The sequence below is a fragment of the Solanum dulcamara genome, chromosome 6 (assembly GCF_947179165.1).
Source record: "Solanum dulcamara chromosome 6, daSolDulc1.2, whole genome shotgun sequence".
In the NCBI taxonomy this organism is placed as follows: Eukaryota; Viridiplantae; Streptophyta; class Magnoliopsida; order Solanales; family Solanaceae; genus Solanum; species Solanum dulcamara.
In genome coordinates this window covers 38,476,896-38,501,628 of record NC_077242.1, presented here as the reverse complement: position 1 = coordinate 38,501,628, position 24,733 = coordinate 38,476,896, and the positions used below count along the sequence as shown (strand labels likewise).

Sequence of the window (24,733 nt, the reverse complement as noted above, 5' to 3'; positions counted from 1 at the left end):
ACTCATCACTACCAACAAAAACCTATTTTGGTTCATTACATTATCATCTCACCCTTAGCTTGAAGGTCACCTCCTTAAGTCTACATACTAATTCTCTTTACTAAGCTACAACAACAACACTTCACACAGTCAGGGCATCATTATACACAAGAATACTTAAACTCTTTTATTATATTATACTTGAAGATACAAAACAACTAGTAGGAATTCCTTCTGAGATACTTCTCTTTACTTCCTTCTATCTTATAGGTATCTTTTTATAATCGTTTGTCTTATTGTCATACATAGCTGATTCTTCTAACTCTTATAATCATATCTCTTCCTTCCACCACTCATCTTTTATGTTCACCTAGACCTAACTGAAGGAAACTTGGACTATAACAGGAGACTCATCATTTATATATAGCCCCCTTCTACCTAATTATTATGGAGACTAAAAAATATTGCGCTTACCTCAACCCTCTCTCTATTGGCAACTAACAGATACTGACTAGGAACCCATAAAAAATCATAGAGTTAGAGCCTCATACAACTATATACTATCTCGGATACACTTCTTAAGCCTTTTCTTACCCAATGACATAGCCATAATTCACTGTTTTCATATAAGGTTGATACACACCACATATGACATATTGCACTTCTTGCAAGTTAATATCTTAACTTATTGCATATGCTATGTCAAGTATACTAGAGCAAATCTAAAAAACTAACACTATCACACCCATAATGCTATCCCCTCTTTCTTAAAATGCTCTACAAAATTCAAGCTTACGGACTAGTACTAAACATGTATTTCAATGCCCTTCTTGCATACTATAATGACTTACGACTACTAGATAAGATTTAGAAATATTACAGTACTAAATCATCAGGACACGAAATCGATCTTTATCTCATAGTCTGTCTAATCATAGTCGATCATTGCACTCCTTCTCACTACCTAAGTAGTACCAACCTATTCATTATACCTCATTATAAACTTCTTTTCTATTTCAAGTATAATCTAACTCATCCTTATCAACAATTCTTGTTGTACCTTTTATGATGGAATCTACACAAAACTCATTACTCCTTAGCTAACACATAAGGGAATATTACCCCACTAACGACTTACAGGGCACATGACTGCAACTATAAAATATACTCAATAATCATCCCCACTCTTTAGGTTGCCACACTTCTAAATGTATGCTTCTAACTCTAGGAACTTCCACTACTACTGGATCATAAACTGCATATCATAATACCCTTTGGGTTTCAATACTATCCAAGCATCCTAAAACTTACTTCCATCCTCAAGCTGGAGCACGGTTTAGAGAGTAGATTCTTGGAGCTCATCTTTCTTTGGCTCAAATGCAAGGTTCATATGAAGAAGGGTGCATACTTTCGAATAGATAGAATTAAGCACACTAAGAAGCTCCACTTAGGCCCTTGTATGGTCTCTTTACCTTCTAAAGACTTTATCTAAGTGTAACTTATAAATAATTATCTGGGTTTTACTATTCTAACCACCTTGAGTATGAGGAGAAGTCGATCAACATTGAGCAACATATGAGTCTGAATAATTTTCTTAGGGGACAATTCTATTGCACGATCTAGAATTTGAAAGAACAGAAACTTTTTTAAAATGTCCATAGTCTATTATTTATGAAAGTGGTGCACTCACAACCATAAATACAATTCTACTAATAAGACTTCATAGACTTTATAGGAAACTTGAACTTTGTGCTCTAATATCATATTTGCCACGCCCCGAGCCCACCTTGGATGTGGCCGGCACTCAAAAATAATTGTTAGTCCCAAGAGAACCCTTGGCCTAGCTTACTACTGAAATAAAGACTAAACATACATGCAGAAACTTTTAAAAGTGAGCCTTTAAAATATTTAACCAGAACACAAAAAAATCCCAATCTCAATATATACAATGTCTATAAATTACTCTTAATATAAATAGTAATAGTGTTTAAAACATCAGAATAAATAAATTGAATTGACTCTCCCACTTTGACTATCTATGAAGCCTCTAATAATTGAATATAGGTGTCGATAAAAGACTCACAGTTACCTGACTATAAATCAACTAAAACTGACCAATAAAATAAATAAACTCGAACAAACTAAACTAGAACCCTTTGAAAACAAGAAGGCCTCGCTAATTGCTGATGGAAAGAGATCTTATGAATGTCTGCTATCATGACTACCTTAATCTATATAATAAAATGATGCAACACTAAATAGCATCAATACATGGAATGTATGATATGTAAAATAGCTGAAAGAAAACTTACTCAAGAATACTCAATGAAATAATGCTGACATAACTTGAGTCAATAAAGTATGCAATATGTAAATAAGACAATGCTTTTCAAAATATGTTAAATATATGGAAATCGATGGAAAAAAATATTTTACCTTTTGAGGAGTTTCTCTTAATAACAACCATCACGATGAGCATCGTGATGATATAATAAACTATTATCGCTGCCAAAATAATCCAATACCTTACCAGGGTAAGAGACGCAACTCATCTCATGGATGCAATGTAATCACCTTTTGTTTTTTATGAAGGGTTAATTGGTAATTTTAATCTTTAATAATGATAATAAAATGAATTAAAAGGTATGGGCCAACCCTATTCTCTTATTTTTGGTTGTTGCATACATTCTCGCTGAATAAAAAGTAGGGTTTTTGTTTTCTAATTCTTATAAAGGGAGTCAACAACCGCATAGAGTAATTTCGTAAGAGTTTGACATGGAAGCCTATTAAAGTAAAACTTTATTGTCAGGTAACTGAGATTCTTTAAGAACTTCGATTCAAATAGATAAATTATTGGTTTCTAATGAAGCAAATGACTTCAATTATCATAACATTATTTGGAGGGGAAATTTAAGTCATATATTTTTATTACTAGTGTTTAATTTCATTAAATCTGGGAGACAAGTTCATGGACAATGTATGGTGTAATGATGACAGAATGATTGGAAGTTTTGTTATGGGATAATGATGATCTAATAATTAAATAATTATATGCATATATAGGAAAAATAGTTTGGGTTATGATCATTAACGTCACTGTTGGGTTGTGAAAGAAATGAAATAAAATAAAATGAGAGAAGTTTAATTTGCAAATTCATCCAGGTTGCAACGTTATTTTTAATTTGGACTTGAGAAAATATGGTTTTGGTGGCCAATCATTACAAAATGATTGTCAGTTATGAGTAACTTATAATAGCTACAATGAATTTGAATTGGGTTTAGGTTCTATAAAGTGTTCCATCGTTGAGGTTATTGGTTATGCATTTAATTTTGGTATCGCATTATGATTCATATTTTGATAGAATTGAAATTTATATAATTAAATATTAGGTATATTGTATTGTATGAATATTGTTACATCTAGGTTATTTGGAAAAATTGAGACTTAGCTCTAAAATTGAAAGATAGGAATATTAAGACTGGACCTCTACTAGCATAATTGATATTGTTAATCAATATTTTTTCATAGATTGAGCCTACTATAAGTTGTTTGATTTGTGTGAAATCGTTTGATTTTCAAAACAACTTTGAAAAATGTGTTTTTATGCTTGGTCCATGTGTTGGGACAAGCATGTGCTTGGCAGAATCGGTGTCCTTTGATCTCCCGTAGATATGTTATTTTGTGAAGAATATCAAATGTTTTTATAAGTTATATGAGGTGTGATATTGGATATTCTTCTTCATTGTTGTGATTTAGTTACTAGGGTCATACATAGTTGTCATAATATGTTATGGGCATACATATGCTTCCGTAATATGTTAGGGGCTTTGTACATGTTGTCGTAGTATATTTTGGGGCATTATATATGTTGCAGTAGACTTGTCGACGTAATGGATTGATCATGTTTACTATTGTATATGACAAACTTTGAGTGTGGATTGAGTTGATACATCTGGTGTCTCTTTTGAACATTTGTTTGGACTTATTGAGCATTATATTATGAAATATATTCTTCTGCATATCATTTTCGTATTCATTGTGTATTTGTACTTTTTTACACTTGTTCTAGGTGTATTAACATAGTGGGTTGAGAATCTTACTGGGTTATATTCATATATAGTACACTACTTACCTGTATGTCTATGCAGATACTGATGCACAGGGTTAGACTAGTGGCTGACGAGTTCCTTTGTGTGGATTCTATTTCTAAGGTGAACCTTCACATTTTTCATGTAGGCTACTACTTTAGCCCTATATATTTATAGCTTCTTTTTTGTTCTCTTTTTAAAAAGGATCTAACCCAATGATCTTATCCCTTGTTGTGGTCAGGAGTTTAGCCACATACCCCTAAGCGTTAGCATAAATAAAAAATATAATTACAAGGAGGGGGATATAAAACCTTACCTCTGATTCTATGGTGATTCATGAGTTGGCCAATCTACTATGGTCGGCCAACTTATCCCCAATTCTATCGAAAAGAAAACCTAGATACTATGCACCTAGAAAAGATGACTCCTCTCGATACAAAGAATTTAAGAAAACATAATAAGGGAGACTCTCCCCTTACATAATAAGAAAAGAAATAAAACCTAAGATTTCTTCACTAAAGCTATAACTTAAACAAGAGAAAGGAAGAATGAAGAACATTAAGTAACACCAAAATGGGATCCAGAGTGGTCTGCTCCAATGATGAATACCGGTAGAAATCTATGGTCGTTTTTGATCCTTTCCAAATTTTTTCTTCTAAAATTTTCCATGCCATGTTTATCCATAATCATATGTCCTCTAGTCTCTTTAGGTAATTGACTAATGTTGTAGAATTGGTGTGTGGTGTCAACCATATGGCTGTATTTTTAAAGCATGTCTGCTGGAAAATATGCTTACACATAAAATAGTTCACCATTGTGATTAGCTCCTTCAGTTCTAATATGTAGTTGATGATGTTCCATGTCGGACTGAGCTCTTGCTTGAACCACTTAACCAATAACTCAGATTCAACTTCTAAAATGATACTACTATAACCATGGTAGATATACCAAGTAATCCCCAGAACACCAGCTCGAACTCCACCATGTTTATTAGACCCAATGCCTAATGGTGCAGCAAAAGCATAGATAAGATTACCTTTATCATGACTCAACCCAAGGCCTAGTCATAACATAGAGATCGAAACCCTGAAGATCTCCAACTAGTCCCCTTGTACATATCATAAGCATACATAAGGTAAAGTAAAAGCGGGAACATCATAAGAGAGTCTAAATCATTAATAGCAAATGAACAATGTCACATGACAACATAGAGTCAAAACATTTGTCCAACTAGATGCCTCTACTCATGAATATTGGCGGGGACTAAGATATGTCCCCAGCTCACCCTCAATATGAAATATTAAAAAGGTCTTTAAAAACAATAACCAACTTAATAGCTAGTCCCCAATAAAAGAGGACTCACCACAAACACCGCCAGATAGTTAAGCTTAACTAGCCACATGGACAGATATGTTCTTCAACCTCAGGCCCTACATTATGAGCCAATGTAAGAAAAGAGTATGAATTATTACGTTGGAATGTACTAAGTATGAGGGATTGACATGCAACGTAAATCATGAGATGCAATGGTCAAGTAAAACACATGATAAGATGAGATAAGTAAAGTCATGAAAAAATCATAATGACCAAAACATTTGAAAAGCATAATTGAGATCATGAAAATACATATGGGATTATACATATGTGGATAAGAACCATAACCAACAATAAGACTATGTGAGCTATAACATGGAGAACCATGTTACCCCTAAATTAGAGAAAAGGGGAATCTACTTGCCAAGAAAGACTCTACCCTGCTAGGCGTGTCATACATACACTATATGTGGATGGTGGCACATAGTTATGGTATAAGAAATTTTATATAAGGACCCCATATTTTGAGCCCCCGCCTCAAGTCCATATTCGGTGTTAAGTCAAATCCCATGGAATTCATACATAGTATAGAAATCATAATGACATACATTATAGTTGGGATCATAGGTTTGAAATCATAGAGTAGCTTATTTTCATAACATAAATGAAATGCGGGTAGTGTCCTTCCACATTACAAATCATATATATATATACATAATTCATACTTGGAAATTCATGATCATAGCTTATACTTGAAATTAGGGTAAGACATGAATGCATGATTAATTTACTTAAAAATCATGAAATTGACTTAAAAACATGCTTGCTCATATACCTTCTATCAGCCCATACATAATTCACACATATAATATCTTTCAGAGGTATAATTGAAAATACCCATAATTAATATCATGAACTCTAGAGATCAATGTAGGAGAATTCATGAAAAAACTCTTCAATTCAATACAATAACCATCAATTTTTATTAAAATAGACTCATAATCAGAATTTGAATCATAATTCATACCATATTTTAATTTGATAGAAAACTTGAGAATTTGATTGGGCTTCATGGATGAAAGAATCCATGAATCAATACCCACTTACCTTAAGTTAGAAAATCAAATAATTTGGAAGAACTTGAGATTTTTGATGGAAAGTTGAGTAAATTTATTTGAAGTCTTCAATGGAGTCTTTGAGATTCTTTTGTAGACAGAGAAATATTTGAATAGGAGAATTGTAGAAAAATGAAGAGAATTAGAGGTTTAGATTAATTTATAGAGCTAAATTAGGTCCTAAAAACATCTAGATTCATTAACTAACAATTAGGAAAAAGGCTAAAGTGCCCTTACTTAAAACTAATTTTGGACAAAAACCATCGCCCAAGTCCGCGACCCGAAGGTGTTCCCTGATAGGCCAATTTTGAGCGAATGAAATTTTGGCCAATTTTAACACGTGAAAAATTGCACTGAATGGGAGCAAGAACGCAAAGAGTACTCGCCGCGCACTTTATGTTTTGTGCAGTTTCTTTAAAAAATCTATCTTTCGATATACGAATCCTAAAAATACACCGAGACTATTTTCCCGTCGATTTTGACCCCCAGATCGATATTCTAGATCAGATTTTCCAAAGAGATTAAGGATAATGCATTATGAGAGTGGCCTATTCTGAAGGCATTCTTAAGGTACTTCCTGCCGGTTTTGACCCCTTGATCGATATTCCAAACTTGGATTTGCCAAAAAATTAAGGATAATGCATTATGCGAGTGGCCTATTTTGAAGACATTCTTAAGGTACTTATGAGGTTTTTTTAGAAATATTACAATAACTCCCCCTTGGAAATATTAGTCTTTAAATAAGATTCAACTAATATAGGAAGGACAAGGAAAAAGGACTAGTAACCCAACACGAACATGCGGACACTTTGAAAAATGTATAGAACATGTAAACTTCATACTTAACATAAGACATAGTCTTTTAGATAAAAAAATCATTTTCATGAATCATGCATGCATATGAATGACATATGGAAGTGAAACATAAGAGCTTAATCAGTTTGATCATGAATGACTTAGTACCTTAAGGCTTGAGTGGAAGAACCAAAACCAACTTAAGTGGCAAGTCTAACTCATATGGTACTTTGTCAATGAGCTTCAATATTCTTTAAGGTCCTATATATCTAGGACTCAACTTTCCTTTCTTACCCAACTGCATTACCCCTTTCATAGGTGAAATCTTCAAATATACCATATCATCCACATCAAATTAAAGCTCTCTCCTCCTAGTGTCTAAATAGGACATTTGACGACTTTGAACCATTTTCAATCTTCCTCTTATGAGCCTTACTTTCTCCATTGCAGCAACTACCAAATCTGGACCAATCAATGTCATCTCACCTACTTCAAACCATCCCACTAGAGACCTATATATTCTCCCATACAAGGTTATAAAAGGAGCTATTTGGATGCTAGAGTGCTAACTATTATTATATGCAAACTCAATCAATGGAAAATGCTCATCCAATTTCCATTAAGATCAATCACACATATCCTTAACATATTCTCCAATGTTTGAATCGTTCTTTCACTTGTCCATCGGTTTGAGGATGGAAAGCAGTTCATAGCTTGACTCTAGTACCAAGACCTTTTTGAAAAGACTTCCAAAAATGTGAAGTGAATTGGGTTCTTCTATCCGATATAATTGAAAAAGGAACACCATAAAGTTTGACGAGTTCACGAATGTACGAGTTAACATAATCTTCGGCATCATATGATGTCTTGACCTAAACCTCTTAATTTTTTGATGCTCAACCTTAACTTGTTGACAATTAGGACACTGTCCTTCTTCATGTCATTCCATAAATACACCTTAGGTCCCTCTACCTCCATAACAAATTCTATCCAAGAGTACTAGCCCTTACTACCATATTGAACAAACCTCAAGACCTAATAAATAAACACACAATACATCATACATTCACCTATATGCCATCAACACTACATTCAATCCTAGTTCTATAACCACTCTAATATACTCACTTGAAACCCTTAACGAGAAGTCATCAATAACCTACAATAATCACTCATATGTCCACAACCACACGTTCAAGCCTATCATTTTAACCACTTGACGACTCCCTTGAAGTGAACATCACTTAATAATTTTCGTGTCTACCTTATCATCTCTATATACTTATTGGTATTCATTCCTACAAAAGGTCACACCAATATACTCTTACCTATCTATTGCACATAATAAGGTCTCATCTAGCTCTTCCTCCTTATCTATAACCCTAAATGCCCCCTTGTGAGAGAACCTCGATCTTCTTATTAACTACCAATTTCTCATGCACTACCAATCAAAATTCCTAACCATCCCAAACAAGAACACCACCCTTATTAGCATCACTCAAACTTACCCTTAAATACTGAGTCACATAAGGGTATTATTCGAAAAAGGCTCTAGCAAGATTTCGAGACATACATCAAATGTTATAGAAAGGTGAGGAGTGACAAAAGATAATGTAGCACCCAGATCAATTAAAATATAACCATCAAAGTCAAACACCCACAACTTACCCGTAATTACATCGGGAGACTCCTCAACATCTTGCCTAGCTTTAAGTGCATAGAACCTATTGTGGCGCTGACTGCCACTTTGTTGAGCTTGTCCACCTTGAGTAGCTTGCCTTTGAGAAAGTCCTTCTCTCCCCTTGTTAGGATATTTGGAGTCCTTGTGCCAAATTTTACCATATCCAAAAGAAGCACCCGTTTCCATCAAACACTTACCCCCATGATTCCTTCCACACTTATTGTACGTAGGAAGTGTAATATGACTAGCACTCATACCTCTACCTTAGCCCTTAGTGTATGGCACCTTGTCCTTATAAAAAATTTGGCCCAAATTTCGAGGGGAACCTTGACCTTGGAATCTTTGGCCTTGTTGAAAAAGCCCATTATCCTCATTGATTTTAGCACTAGAAAATTCGCCGTCAAATTGAGCCCTCTTGGACTCCCTCATTTTTCTCTCTTAAAGCTTCTCTCCTTCTATTTGTTCAGCATAAGTCATGAGTCAAGATATGTCCATTTCTTTCAAAAGCATAGCGGCTCGGTATTCTCTAGCAACTAAGTCTGACACCCCCAAAATGAACTTACTAATTCGGGCACGAGAATCAACTACCAAGAAAGGAGTATACTTGGACAACTCTGTAAACTTGAGGGCATACTCCCTCACACCCATATTACTGTGCTAGAGGTTGATAAACTCCAACACCTTTGCCTCCCCCAACTCAAGTGGAAAGAAGTGGTCAAGAAAAGAAACTTTGAAATTCTTCCAACCTATAGGGCCTCTTTCACCCCTTTTAGCCTTCTATTGGTCACACCACACTCGAGCGACACCTCTAAGTTGGTAGGCCACCATATTCGACTTCTGTTCAGAAGACATCCCCATAATATCCATAATCTTATATACCTAATAAACAAAGTCTTGGGAATCCTCATACCCTTCTAAACCATAAAACTTGGGAGGGTTCATCCTTGTGAAGTCTCAAACTCTTGATGTTGTGTGATCATATTTGGAAGTGCCATTACTCCTTGGTTGGCCACTATGCGAGCTAGCATAGTGATAGAAGTCAAAAACTCCTCATTAGTTACTTGATTGGGAGAAGGACCATTAGCTTGAGGGATTTGTATTCTTTGAGGCATGTTCTGAAAATCACTAAGAACAATCGTTAGGAGGGGAGGGCTTAGAGTACCACTCTATCGCATGATATAAATCATGAAAAAAGTGAGGATTTCCTAAGATTCCTCATAGCCTCCTACTCATAAGTGTTGCGCGCTTCACACCCATGAATAAAACTCTACTTGATGCAGCATGTTGGATATCTTAGGACACTTGAACCTTGTGCTCCGATACCAAGTTTGTTACGAACCCACCTAGGGTCTAGTCATAACACGACATTTGAAATCCCAAAAGGCTCCAACCAAGCCTCTTTTACATATCATAAGCATACATAAGGTAAAGTAAAAGCAGAAACATCATAAAAGGTCTAAACTATTAATACGAAATGAAGAATTTCACATGGGAACATCGACTCAAAATATTTGTCCAACTATATACCTCTACTCATGAACATTAGCGAGGGATAATACATGTCCCCAGCTCACCCTCAAAAAGAAACATAATAAAAGGTCTTTGAAGACAATAACTAACTCGATGACTAGTCCTGCATAAATGAGGACTTACCAAAAACACTGCTGGATGGTAAAGCTTAACTAGCTACGTGGATGAATATGATCTTCAACCTAAACCCCTACATTATGAGATAATGTAGATAAAAAGTATGCATTATTACGTTAGAATTTACTAAGTATGAGTGCATGACATGCAACGTAAATCATGGGATGCAATGGTGAAGTATAACACATAATAAAATGAGATAAGTAAAGTCATGAGAAAATCATAATGAATAAAGGATTTGAGAAGCATAATTGAGATCATGAAAATACATATATGGGATAGGAACCATAACCGACAATAAGACCATGTGAGCTGTAACATAGAATCCCAATATTTCCCCTACATTGGAGGAATGGGGAATCTACTTTCTAAGGTAGACTCTACCCTGTTAGGCGGGTCATACATACATTATATGTGGATCCAATAGCAAGGTCATAAAGGTAACATACGGTGGCACTTAGTTATGGGACAATAGACTTTATATAAATAAGAACCCCATATTTTGAGCCCCCACCTCAAGTTCACATTTGGTGCTAAATCAAATTCCACGGAATATATACATAGCATAGAAATTATAATGACATATATTATAGTCATGATCATAGGTATGAAATCATAACGTAGCTCATTTTTATAACATAAGTGAAATGCGGGTATTGTCCTTCCACATTACAAATCATACATACATAGACATAATTCATACTTCAAAATTCATGATCATAACTTATACTTGAAATTAGGTTAAGACATGAATGCATGATCAATTTACTTAAAAAATCAAGCTCATATACCTTCTATCAACCCATACATAATTCATAAAGATAATATCTTTCAGAAGTATAATTGAAAATACCCATAATTAATATCATGAACCCTAAAGATCAATGTAGGAGAATTCATGGAAAAACTCTTCAATTCAATACAATAACCGTCAATTTATATTAAAATCGACTCATAATCAGAATTTGAATCATAATTCATGCCATTGGAATACAGATCATAAAACCCATAAAGTATCATATTTTAATTTGATAGAAATCTTGAGAATTTGATTAGGCTTCATGGATGAAAGAATCCATGAATCAATACTCACATACCTTAAGTGACAAAACCAAATAATTAGGAAGAACTTGAGAGATTTGATGGAGAGCTTGTGTGAATTTATTTGAAGTCTTCAATGGAGTCCTTGAGAGTCTTTTGCAGAGAGAGAAATATTTGAGTAGGGGAATTGTAGAAGAATGAATAGAATTAGAGGTTTAGGTTAATTTAAGAGCAAAATTAGATTCTAAAAACGTCTAGGTTCATTAACTAACAATTAGGAAAAAGGCTAAAGTACCCTTACTTAAAACTAATTTTGGATGAAAACCATCATCCAGGACCGCAACGTGGAGGTGTTCCCTAATAGGCCAATTTTGAGCGAATGATATTTTAGCCAGACTTTGACTTGGAAAAAATTGCACTGAACGGGAGCAAGTCTTCGATGCGGACTTGCTACGCACTTTATTGTTTTGTGTATTTTCTTTGAAAAATCTATCTTTCAATATACAGGTCCTAAAAATTCACTATGACAATTTCCCTGAGATTTTGACCTCCTGATTGATATTGCGAACTCGGATTTTCCAAAAAGATTAAGGATAATGCATTATGCGAGCGGCCTATTCCAAGGCATTCTTAAGGTACTTGTGAGGATTTTTAGGAATGTTACAACCTTTGTGATCTCTTAGAATTCCACCTGCCCCAATCTTACCTAGATTATTAATTGCACGCTATCAATATTCAACTTAACATTGTGAGGAGAGGGTTTTGACAACTTGACTTTGACTACTCTCATTTAATTTTGACATCTTTCTACCTATTGCAAAAGATCCTTCCATTTACAAGGACATGGAATTTATGGATATGCTTTGAAGATCAACATGTATAGGTCCTTGATAATGGATAATTTCACTCTAGAGATGCTAGGTTTCTTCCAATCATACTTTTCAGCACACCTATTCTTCCAAATATTCCATAAAACAAAGGGTAGTGGCCTAAATCATATGTCTATGAACCTGATTATTAGGTTTGAACATCCACCAGTTCATCAAAATATTTCTTTGTGGACCACTTCCATGGTCAACTCCCAAGAAGCTCAAAAAATAATTCCATATGTATTTAGAAAAAATCCCATTAACAAAGATATGGTCTGTGTTATCCCACCCTAGTACATGACAACACGAACACTTTGCTGGCTCATGCCCAAATGAGACCATTTCTTCATTAGTAGGAAGATTGAATCTGATTGTCCTCCATAGCAAAAATGAGACCTTGAAAGGTACGTTATTATGCCAAATACATTTTTTTATCAAAATCAATTTTTTTATTCCTCACATGTTCCCAAGTTGATGGAAAAGTAAACTTTCCATGAAGATTTAATTTCCAATAATCTTGATCCTGTATATTTGGTTGGTAACTGAAAGTACTGCTAAGAATTTAAAGAACCAGTTGGTGAGGGGCATGTTGCCACACTATTTTAGCATTCGAAGATCTATATTCATGAATTTTGAGACTGAAGTATTATCTAGTTTTGGTAAGTAATCATTGTGATAATCTAAAGTTACAATCCCTAGACAATCGTCCCTCAAAAAACTATAACTTCCTAAGTTGATCTTCCACTGGATATGAGGCTCAATTCGGACCTTGTTGGCCATCATGTGTTTCCATATCAGAGAATGACCAGTATCCCATTTTTTATGACTGGGTGAGCTCTTTGGTAATATTTTTCTTTAAGGAATTCAACCCACAAAGTCTTCTTAGATCTGAAAGTCCACCATTTTTTATATTGAAGAGCTAAGCACATATCTTCCAGCTTTTTCATTCCAATTCCTCCTTCATCATATGCATAGCCGAGTGTTTCCCATTAGGCCCAGTGATACTTATTCTTATCTTTAGCCCAAGCCCAAAGAAGTCTGTTATAAGGTGTTTGATTTTCTTAAGAGTAGTAGTGGTAGCAGTAATGACATTCAAAAGATGTATAGGAAGTGACTAGAGGACTGATTTAACAAGAGTAGGTTTTCCTCCATAACTATGCATCTTTGTTTTCCAACCTTTGATTTTGGAGATCACCTTAGCAACCATACTAGCAAAATATAATCTTATGAATGAACAATTTCCTCTTTCTTTCTCTGATGATGGCATGAAAATACTTAGACTTTGCATCACCCTCCTTAAACCAGTACAACTGAGTCTTTTTCTTGAGGATGGATTATTCAGACTTAAGGTATCTGATGTATTGAGCATTAACATATGTTACCTCAGTTCTTAGATAATTTTGATGAGTGTATGGATATTTGATTCACTGGATAGGTGGTGTTGGCAGATGCCAGTCACATCTAGGGGGTATTTAGGGATGTGAAATACATTAAAAGTTTGTATAACAGACTGAAAGGAGGATTCACCCGAACCTACGGTACGATCAAATTCTATGTTGTCTATGTAGTTAATGGTGTTTGAGTTATTTTAAACTCTTACACAAATCCATGCACAATAATACTCTCTCTAACATCTCACTAGAAAAAAAGCTCTCAAAGAAGACTAGTTTTAAGCTTATGGCTACCAGGGAACCGGATCCACCTCCGGACCTCCAAAAATTTCGTTCAAAAGACAGAATCGTAGGTATCGATGAGACGAATTCAACACAACAGGAATCGTCCCAATCGGACATTCGAAGCTTCGGGAATGTTGAAAAAACAGCAGCGATCACTGTTCAACATTCTGCCACTGATCAAGGAACCAATTCTAAGTCAACTTCTGTAATTTGTATTGAAAAACCATCAATTGGGGATGTTAGAACAGCATCCCAGCCACATCATATCAAAAATCCAAGGGATTTCACCATGGAAATTAAGAGAAATCCAGGCGCGACAGTGGGATGAAACTCCGGCGAAACGCCGGCCACTCGAACTACAAATTCGACGGCCTCCGATGTTATTCGAGGTGGCGCACCACCTGGGGTTGGTAGTGCACCCCCAGGCGTACCTCATACTAAAAGCCCAGCTCCAATGGGTGACGGCGTCGCCGGCAACACACTGTTGAATTCCGACGTCGGCGTTCCGGCGACATTTGAGAGTAAAGACCAACGTCATCTTGTAGAGGAGAATAATACGAATACAACCATCCAAAAATCGCTGCCATACACAAAGCCAAACTCGTCGAATATCAATTTGAAGAATTCCGGCGGTGAAGTGATTTCCGATAGTGGCGGCGTCGCCGCGTCTGGTGGCGAAAATACAAATTGTTCTGGGGGTTTGGTAGACGATCTTACAAGGAACACAATGAACCAAAAATCCCCATCAGCAACAACACCTATCTCCTCCAATTTGGAAATTAGGGTTCCAATCCAAACTGCCGGAGGCGGCGCAGCAGCAAAGCTCCAATTCCAAAATTGGCAATGTCAACCTATTCATCTTGAAGAGAGGAGTCCAGAAACACAAAAAGCCCCTTCAGGTATGGTCCCTATCAATTCAAATTTATCAATTAGGGTTGCCAATTTGAGTACTAACACTGGCAGCGGCGACACCGGAACTCCGGCGATCGGAAAAAATGTTTCTAGTTTGAATAATAATACGCACCAATACAATACCCATCAAAAAAATTTAAATTCAAAAAATGACTATCCTAACACACCAAATGCCAATACTAGAATTGAACCTAACGTAAAAATCACCGAAAACACTCATCCGGTGAACGCCCAAAGAAATTCTCAAGGTATTACTAACCCCCATATCAGTACGAACGTTTTAAACCAAACGCCACAATTTTTAGACACCTCTAACTCAAATTCCAAATTTCCATCTTGTGATAATAGAGTCGAAAACAGTCTTTTAGTGCCCAAAAATGTTTCCCCAGATAATCCTAGCACCTTAACTAATCCTAAAAGTACCAAATACCCTCCCAGTTCAGACTTCCCTCCAATATCTTCTAATTTCCAAAAATACGACCCAAAAAACTCTAGAAATCCGGTAGTGACCCTAACCCCCAGTGCGCTACCTCCAAAGACCAAGCCCCCTATCAACCAACCGGTCACCACAAATCACCCTCCGCCCCCTATAGCAAAACAATCCATGGCCACATGGCTGAGAGCTACACAAACTGAGAATACTACCAAAATTGACCTTACAACCCCAAAAAGAGTAATGAAACAAGGCTGTCCTGCTATTATGTTTACGAGAGAGGACTACATAATTAAAATGGCAGAATCATGTAAGTACACCCTCATAGGCAAGTTCTATAGCCCAATGCCCAAGATGGAGGTCATTCGAAAGAAATTCATTGCCCAAACAGAACTCCGAGGCAAGGTCAAGATTACGCATTTTAACTCTAGACATATATATATTGACCTGGATAACGAACACGATAGAGCTATTGTCTTAGATAGCAAGCGCATGTACATTGAAGGTGTCTTTATGAGATTTCAAGTTTGGACTCCTACCTTTGATCCAAACTATGAAACCCCCATTCTCCCTGTATGGGTCATACTCCCGGAGCTCCCATGGCATTGTTTCCACAAAGAATTTGTTACGATTTTGCTGGAGGACATGGGACAAGTATTGCACTTAGACATGGCCTTCATGCAAAAGACGAGGGGTAGCGTAGCGAAAGTAAAAGTCCAAATGGACATCACCAAGCCTAAAATCCAAAGTGTGTGGATTGGCTTTGACGAAAATGATGACCCAAATGGGGAAGGTAGATGGCAGGATATCGAATATGAAGATATACCACTTTATTGTACTTATTGTAAACACCAGGGTCATACTCCTCTAGCCTGCCCAGTCAGCAGAAGAGATGCAGAACGCAATAAGGCCAAAAACAAGGAAGAAGAGCCAAAGAAAGATGAGTTGACAAAAAACACAGGTATGACCTCTTCTCCAACTGTTTTAACTAATGTTGTAAGTGTTAGACAACAGGTACCGATACAATAAACAACCACCACAACTCAAGGAGGAAGAAACAAAATGCAGGAACACACAAATAATCAGAACAGGAATCAAGTCCCAAACAACCAATAGCAAACCCAAAAGAGAAGAAAATTCAAAGGGAAGACCCAAACCATACAAAACACCCAAAAGATACAAGGTAACACTCAACAGGTATATAAACCCACTCAACTCAGAACTACAGGTATTGATGGTAATACTGTCACTACGACCAGCGCAATCCAAACCGTACAAAGCGAGCATCGATCAGGTATTGACTCAATGCTCCCAATCCCCCATGGGTCCCCCATGTAGTCTTAATGTATTGAATGTTTTAACTATTGCTGTTGAAGTAGTTAATGGAGGTGAGGATGGTGGGTTTCAGGAGAAGCCAACTAACTTGCAGGAAGGGGTACCCAGAGGGGGGGTTATATCTCATGTTTTGCATGAGAACAGTATGGTTGACCCTAGGAGTGACTCTAGAGCTCCTGCTACCACTTCATATATTTTTTCAGCTGCTAAAATAAACGAAAAGAATGTGCAAAATAGGGCAACAGAATTGCATGAACTGGGACCTGCAGTTTCTCCCATTTTCAATCTAGAAATGGGCAACATTACAACTCCTACTCAGCCTACAAATCTGCAAATCTTGGAAGAAGTTGCACCTGTTAACTCAAAGGAATCCTTGGAGGAAAGAGCAGATATTAGCTTGAAGGACAATGCAATGCATGTTGACAGAAGAGATGTTGATATGCAGCAGCAACAGGGGAACTGTCAGGTCCCAACTCAAATGCACATGCTGCATTTTCAGGGAGAAGACTCAACCCCTGCAATTCATAACATAAATTTACCTACAATTAATCAGCCTAATGACCACACAAATAGGAATATTGACACTACCAGTCATAATACTCAGCTGGGATCTATGGCCAATGATTTAGGGTCTGTAGCAAGCACTAGTGTCATAGGGTCTAATGAAAAGAAGAATAAACTGAGCAAAAGGAGAAGGGATGCATTAAAAAAAAGAGTAGAAGAAAGGAATTTGTCTCACGAGGAACAAATTCCTCTGGTAGTAGACAATGTGAAAGAACAACATCCTAACCTTGGATGCCAACAATTTGTGCTGGAGGATGACCAAGGGGGGATAGATATTACACCCTTGCAAACTCAGTACAACCACACACCTCCTCAACATCCTGCAAGCAGAACTGCAGAACAACACACACAATCTCTCCCCAAATGCACCCTTAATACTAATACTAATACTAATATAGAAGTCCCTCCTGACCTGGATGAATATGCAGTTATTGAGTCTGAAGATGAGGGTGACTATGAGGACCAACCCTTGAAGGATCTAGATGAGGAGGATGCTGCCAGTGAACACTTAAACAGACCCTTAGGTACATCTTACACAAATGAGTATGATGATGAGATTCAACGAATAGCTAACTCCCAAGGTTTGTCCCCTAGAGGAATTCATAGAACCAGTCACAGTAATAAACCCATCAGTCCAACTATTTCTGCTCGTACAAGCAGACCTCACACTAGGCTGTTCACTTCCAAAAACTCCCAATGATTAGTACACCATGCTAGAATATGAGAGGTATTAATACCCAAGGAGCCATGGAAAGACTTAAATCTCTTAAGAGTATCCATCAAATTCCCATTATTGCCATCCTAGAGCCTTTTTCTGATAGCATTCAGATTCAGTACTTCAGAAATCAACTCAACATGGACCATGCTATTAGTAATCCAAATGGTAAGATTTGGCTTTTTTGGACCAAGGATGTAGACTGCAGGATATTGGAAAATGAGGAGCAGTTGATTACTTGTGAATTTAATCATGTAATGAATCCAAATCAGTTCATAGTTACCTTTCTATATGCAAAATGCAAAGATCATCTCAGAAGACCTCTGTGGGATAGCATGCTACAACAGTCAGCCACCTCCCTTCCATGGTGCACATTAGGTGATTTCAATGTTATCACAGACCCTCAAGAAAAGTTGGGAGGTGTCACTTACAATATGAAAAAGAGCCTTGAGTTCATCAGCATCATAGAAGCCTGTGGACTACAAGATCTTGGGTTTTGTGGTCAGAGATACACTTGGTCTAATCTAAGGGGTATAATGTTCATAATCTGGAAGAGACTTGACAGAGGAATGGTCACCGATAAGTGGCTAGAGATGATGCCTCAGACTACCATTACTCATCTACCCTCTGTGGGTTCAGATCACTGCCCCTTACTGCTGGAGATGACTGATCAAAACCAACAACACACCAAATATTTCAAATTCCTTAATTGCTGGACAGAACAACCATCTTTCTTGGATACTGTTAGTAATTGCTGGAACAGGACCATGGAGGGTAATCCAATGTGGTGTTTCCATCAGAAAATGAAGAGGTTGGCAGCCACTCTTAGTACTTGGTCCAGATTGCAATTTGGTGATATATATGCCAAAGTTAAAGAATATGAAGACAAGACTAGACATGCAGAGGAAGAGCTAATCTCTAGTAATTCTGAAGAGAACAGAACAAAGCTCCATGCCATCAATGAAGAGTATATAAAATACCTGAAACTGGAGGAATCCATGCTAAAGCAAAAAACTCAGTTGCATTGGTTCAAAGAGGGTGATGTGAATTCCAAGTATTTTCATGCCTTGATAAGAGGAAGGAGGAGGAAATTATACATCCATAAGATCCAGAATGAAGATGATAATTGGGTACAAGGTGAAGAAAACATAGCTAAAGCTGCATGTGAACACTTCCAAGCCATTTTCACTGGTGAGGAGACACAAATTCAGGAGCATACCCTCCAATGTATTCCCAGGATGGTCACTGATGAGCATAACAGAAACCTGAAAGCTTTCCCTACAATGGAGGAGTTGAGAACTGTAGTGTTTTTAATGAATCCCAATTCAGCTGCTGGACCTGATGGAATGAATGGCAAGTTCTTCCAAGCATGTTGGAACACCATAAAAGAGGACCTCCTTAAAGTGATTCTATCTTTCTTCTGTGGACAAGCTATGCCTAAATACTTTACTCACTCTTGTTTGGTGCTGCTCCCAAAAGTACACCATAGACCAATTAGCCTTAGCAACTTCACAAACAAAATCATCTCCAAACTCATTTCCCTTAGACTGGCACCTATCCTACCCAACCTCATTTCCCTTAACCAATCTGGATTTGTCAAAGGTAGGAACATTTCTGAAAATATTATGCTAGCCCAAGAGATTATACACCAGATCAAGAAGCCAAATATAGGAGGCAATGTAGTTATCAAACTTGACATGGCTAAAGCCTATGATAGGGTATCTTGGTCCTATACTTGTCTAGTTTTGAGGAAAATGGGATTTGAAGAAGGTTTCATTGATATGGTATGGAGAATTATGGCTGATAATTGGTATTCCATCATTATTAATGGTTCAAGGCATGGATTCTTTCATTCCACAAGAGGCCTTAAGCAAGGGGATCCATTATCACCAGCTTTGTTTATCATAGGTGCTGAAGTCCTCTCCAGGCTCATGAACAACCTTCATCAACACCCCCAATATCATGGTTTCCTGATGGCTAAAAAGGGCCCTCAAATTAATCATCTCAGTTGTGCAGATGACATCATCATATTCTCATCTGGAAGATCTCATACCTTGAAGCTTATCATGGAGACACTACATACCTATGAGCATGCTTCAGGCCAATTGATCAACAGAGACAAGAGTAACTTCATGGTACCCTTAAATGCATTCAACTCTACTGTTAGAAGAATCAAGAAAGTTACATGCTTCAAGCAAAAGAACAGCCCTATCACATATCTGGGGTGTCCTCTTTACATTGGTAGACAGAGGATCATCTATTATTCTGAGCTTATAGCTAAAGTTGTGGCTAGGATAGCTGGATGGCAGGCAAAATTAATTAGTTATGGAGGAAGAGTTACTTTGATTAAGCATGTCATCCAAGTACTTCCTATTCACTTGTTATCTGCTAGTTCCCCTCCTGCAACCACTATCAAGCAAATTCAAAGCATCACAGCCAATTTCTTCTGGGGGTGGAAGAATGAAAGGAGGAAATATCATTGGTCTTCTTGGAAGAATCTGAGTTATCCCTATGAAGAGGGTGGTATTGGAGTGAGACTAATATCAGATGTTGCCAAGTCTTTCCAATACAAACAATGGTGGATATTCAGAACTAAGAATTCCTTATGGAGTGAGTTCCTCAAAGCTAAGTACTGTCAGAGGTCAAATCCTATAACCAAAAAATGGCACACAGGACAGTCTTTGATATGGAAGCACCTCATGAAGAACAAGCACAATGTTGAGCCTCATATCCAATGGCAGATACAGTCTGGTTCTTGCCTCTTTTGGTGGGATAATTGGTTGGGAGTTGGCCCCTTAGCTAATTTCAGGCCAGCCAGTAGTAGACAGAACAATACTAAGGTGTCTTCTTTCATGATTAATGGTCAATGTAATGCAGAACTGGTCTCTCAGAAAGCACCTCCTCAGTTTGTACCTAGCATCCTGGCAAGTAACATCAACTATCAGCCCCACAAACTTGATCAGGCCTCTTAGAAGCCTAATAGCAGTGGGGAATTTAGTTGTTCTTCTGCCTAGGAACTTATCAGGGACAAAAGGAGTAAGACAAGAATTAACTCTCAAACATGGCACAAACACATTCCTTTTAAGTGTTCCTTCCTACTCTAGAGAGCACTTAGAGGGAAACTACCTACTAATGAAAAACTTATCAGCTTTGGAGAAGCCCCAGCCTAATGTTACTGTTGCCATAGAGCTGGTTTGGATACCATTGACCATATATTTGTTTCTGGAAACTTTGCCAGGAAGGTTTGGAGTGTATTTTCTGATTCTCTGGGTATTAGTAAAGAATACACACCCCTTAGAAACCTGATGATGAGGTGGTGGTCCAGTAATTACAGTAATGAGGTCCATAAACTTATCCTACAAGCAACTCCAATCTTCATATGTTGGAACCTATGGAAAAATAGATGTGCCATCAAATATGGAGGGAACCAGTCCAATACTACAAGAGTGATCTACTCAGTCTTCAAGGATAACTTCAACCTTCTAAGTACTACCTACTCCTATATCAGCTGGCCAAATAGATGGAAGGAACTGGTCCTTCTTGTGGAAAAATGTACTAATGAAGTTAATGTTAGTACTGTCTACTGGAGGAAACCTTCAGCTCACATGGTGAAGCTGAACACTGATGGTAGTGCACTTCACAACCCTGGAAAAATAGGAGGGGGAGGATTGCTAAGGAACAATCAAGGAGATCTTCTCTTTGCTTTCTCAACCCCTTTTGGAGAAGGTATAAACAACCAATCTGAAATATTGGCAGCCATATTTGGTTTGACTTGGTGTCTCCAATTAGGATATACTAAAGTGATCCTTGAAGTGGACTCTGAGCTAGTAATCAGATGGATAAAACACCTAGCTCAACCACCATGGACTGTTAGAACACAACTCCAACAGCTGCAGGACATCAGTCATCAATTCCAGGTTTTCAAATGCAGCCACACTTACAGAGAAGCCAATTTTACAGCTGATGTTTTGTCCAAACATAGCCACAAATGCACTACTCCACAGATATATATCAATAAACAAGAGCTTCCTCAAACTCCCCATACTCACTGCCTTTCCATCTCAAAGCATCTTCTACTATATTTGCCTTGCTTAGGTGATAGAGAATAGTGACATCATAGTCCTTTAATAACTCCAACCACCAGCACTATCTCAAATTAAGGTCTTTCTAGATGAATATGTATTAAAGACTATGGTGATTAATCTAGATCTCATAATGGGCGTCATACAAATATTGCCTCCAAATTATCAATGCGAAGACTATTGCTACCAACTTAAGATCATGCGTCGGGTATTTTCACTCATGCACCTCCAGCTGCCTCGAGGTATATGCAATAACTCTACCCTACTATATAAGAATGAAACCTAAGACAACATCTAAAGCATCATAATAAATTATAAACCCCTAGCCTTCAATAAATTATAAACCCCTAGCCTTCAATATGAAGAGTATGAATTAGAGCTGAAGTCAACAAGGCCTTGAACTTCAGAAAGCTCACATCACATTGGTTAGACCAATGGAAAGGGACATTCTTCTGAGTCAATCTCAGAAAAGGAGTTGCAATGGAAAAGAACCCCTCCACAAATCATTCGTAATACCCTACCAACTCGATGAAACTGCGAACCTTGATATGAAAAGTAAACCTAGCCCAATAACCAACTACTGCTATCTTCGTTGAGTTAACCATAATCCCATCTTTGGACACAACGTGCCCATAGAATGCCACAGACTCAAGAAAAATTCACACTTAGTGAATTTGGCATATAATGGTGATCTTACATGGTCTGAAGTACTATCCTTAGTTGTTGCTCATGTTGCTATCTACTCCCGCAGTAGACTAGGTGGACATCAATGAATATAATAATGAAAGAGTCTAAGTAAGGCATGAACACATGGTTCATCAAGTCCATGAATACTATGAGGGCATTAGTAAACCCAAAATACATGACTAAGAAATCATATTATCCATATTGAGTCTGATAAGTAGTCTTAGTAATGTCTACCTCCCTAATACTCAACTAGTACCCTAATCTCAATTCTATCTTAGAGAACATTACTGCACCCTGGATCTGATTAAATAAGTCTTCAATATACAACAATAGATACATGTTCTTGATGGTAACCTTGTTTAGCTGTTAGTAATTAATAAACATACACAATGTACCATACTTCTTATTTATAAATAGAATAGGGGCACCCAAGGGAGAAACAATGGCCCTGATAAACCCCTTACTCAAGAGGTTCTGGAGCTATACCTTAAGCCTCCTCAACTCAAGTGTACCTATTTGGAATGGTGGAATAAAGATAGGCTACGTACCAAGCTCAACATCAATACCAAAATCAATATCATGCTTAGAAGAAAGACTAGGTATATCAGTGGGAAAAACATTAGGAAACTCTCGAACCACCGAGATAGAATTAACAGATAGAGTGTCGACACTAGTGTCACAGATAAAAGAAGATAGGCTAGACACCCAATCCCTACTAACCGATAAGCCTTGAAGAAGGAGATCACATAATACAATGTATGACTAGCTACACATGTCCACACAATCAGAAAAATATCGGGCATACACAAGGTAACATTCTTGGAGAAGCAATCCAAAACCGTATGAAGAGAAGACAACCAATCCATGCCTAGAATCAAGTCAAAGTCTACATTATCTAGCATAATTAGGTCCTCTCTAGTTTCATACCTAAAGATGGTCACCACCAGGATTAATACACTTGATCCACTAATAAAAATCACCTATAGTGATAGCTTTACGCATAGGCACAAGAAATGGCTCAAATAAAACATCCTACTGAGTTTCATAATAAGAAGACACATACAAACAAGTATACCCCTTAACATATAAGCATTTCTAGGCTGATGAGAGAAGGAGATCGTACTTATGATGATAGCAACTGATGTCTCTACCTTCGGCCTACCCGAAAATACATACACATGGCCATGTTAATGCTTAGGCTGATGAGAGAAGGAGATCGTACTTGTGATGATAGCAACTGATGTTTCTGCCTCCAGCCTACTCGAAAATACATACACATGGCCATGTCTACCTCTACCTCTTGTCCGGAATGCTCGGGGTCCTCTAGTACCCTGAGAATAACCGCTGCCACCCTATTCACCCTCTTTGATTGGCTGGACTTGGGCCTTGAGGTCCTAAACCTACTGACTCTTTGGACCCTACTAACTCTAGTGTCTATGATGGCTAATTATAGGGCACTCCCTATCAAACTGACCTATCACACTACACTCATAGCATGACACTCTAAATGAACCCCTAATGATGTCTAATCGAACTTGAATGACCTCTATGACCTGAATACCTAGAAGCCTGATGCTAAGAAGATTAACTCGAAGTTTTTCTACTCTAACTATCGACACTTGCTAATCAACTATTAGTAAGCTGTAAAGCTTCCTAAACTGGCTTTGTAGGTAGGAACTGTTGTGAATAACCCCTGACAAAAGAACCCTGCCATGTGATTGGCCTCCACTAAAATTGCCCTTACTGTGAGGCCTCTTGTCACTACTACCTACATAGGCCTCACAATGTATAACCTCAAT

At 37.3% G+C, this 24,733-nt stretch overlaps 1 protein-coding gene across 1 annotated transcript; it reads left to right on the top strand.

Annotated features, from left to right (window-relative positions):
- Positions 1–18,197: 18,197 nt before the first annotated feature.
- On the top strand, positions 18,198–21,137 carry LOC129892831 (uncharacterized). The gene is made up of 2 exons (XM_055968372.1): positions 18,198–19,522; positions 20,003–21,137. Exons 1-2 carry the CDS (start codon positions 18,198–18,200, stop codon positions 21,135–21,137), a joined length of 2,460 nt encoding a protein of 819 aa, XP_055824347.1.
- The last annotated feature ends 3,596 nt before the right edge of the window (positions 21,138–24,733 follow it).

Excerpts from the sequence above, each read along its gene's own strand:
- LOC129892831 (XM_055968372.1), top strand. The coding sequence starts at position 18,198 with ATGGAAAGACTTAAATCTCTTAAGAGTATCCATCAAATTCCCATTATT. Across the intron at positions 19,523-20,002 it reads CCTGATGGAATGAATGGCAA|GCATGGATTCTTTCATTCCA; the intron begins GTTCTTCCAAGC and ends TAATGGTTCAAG.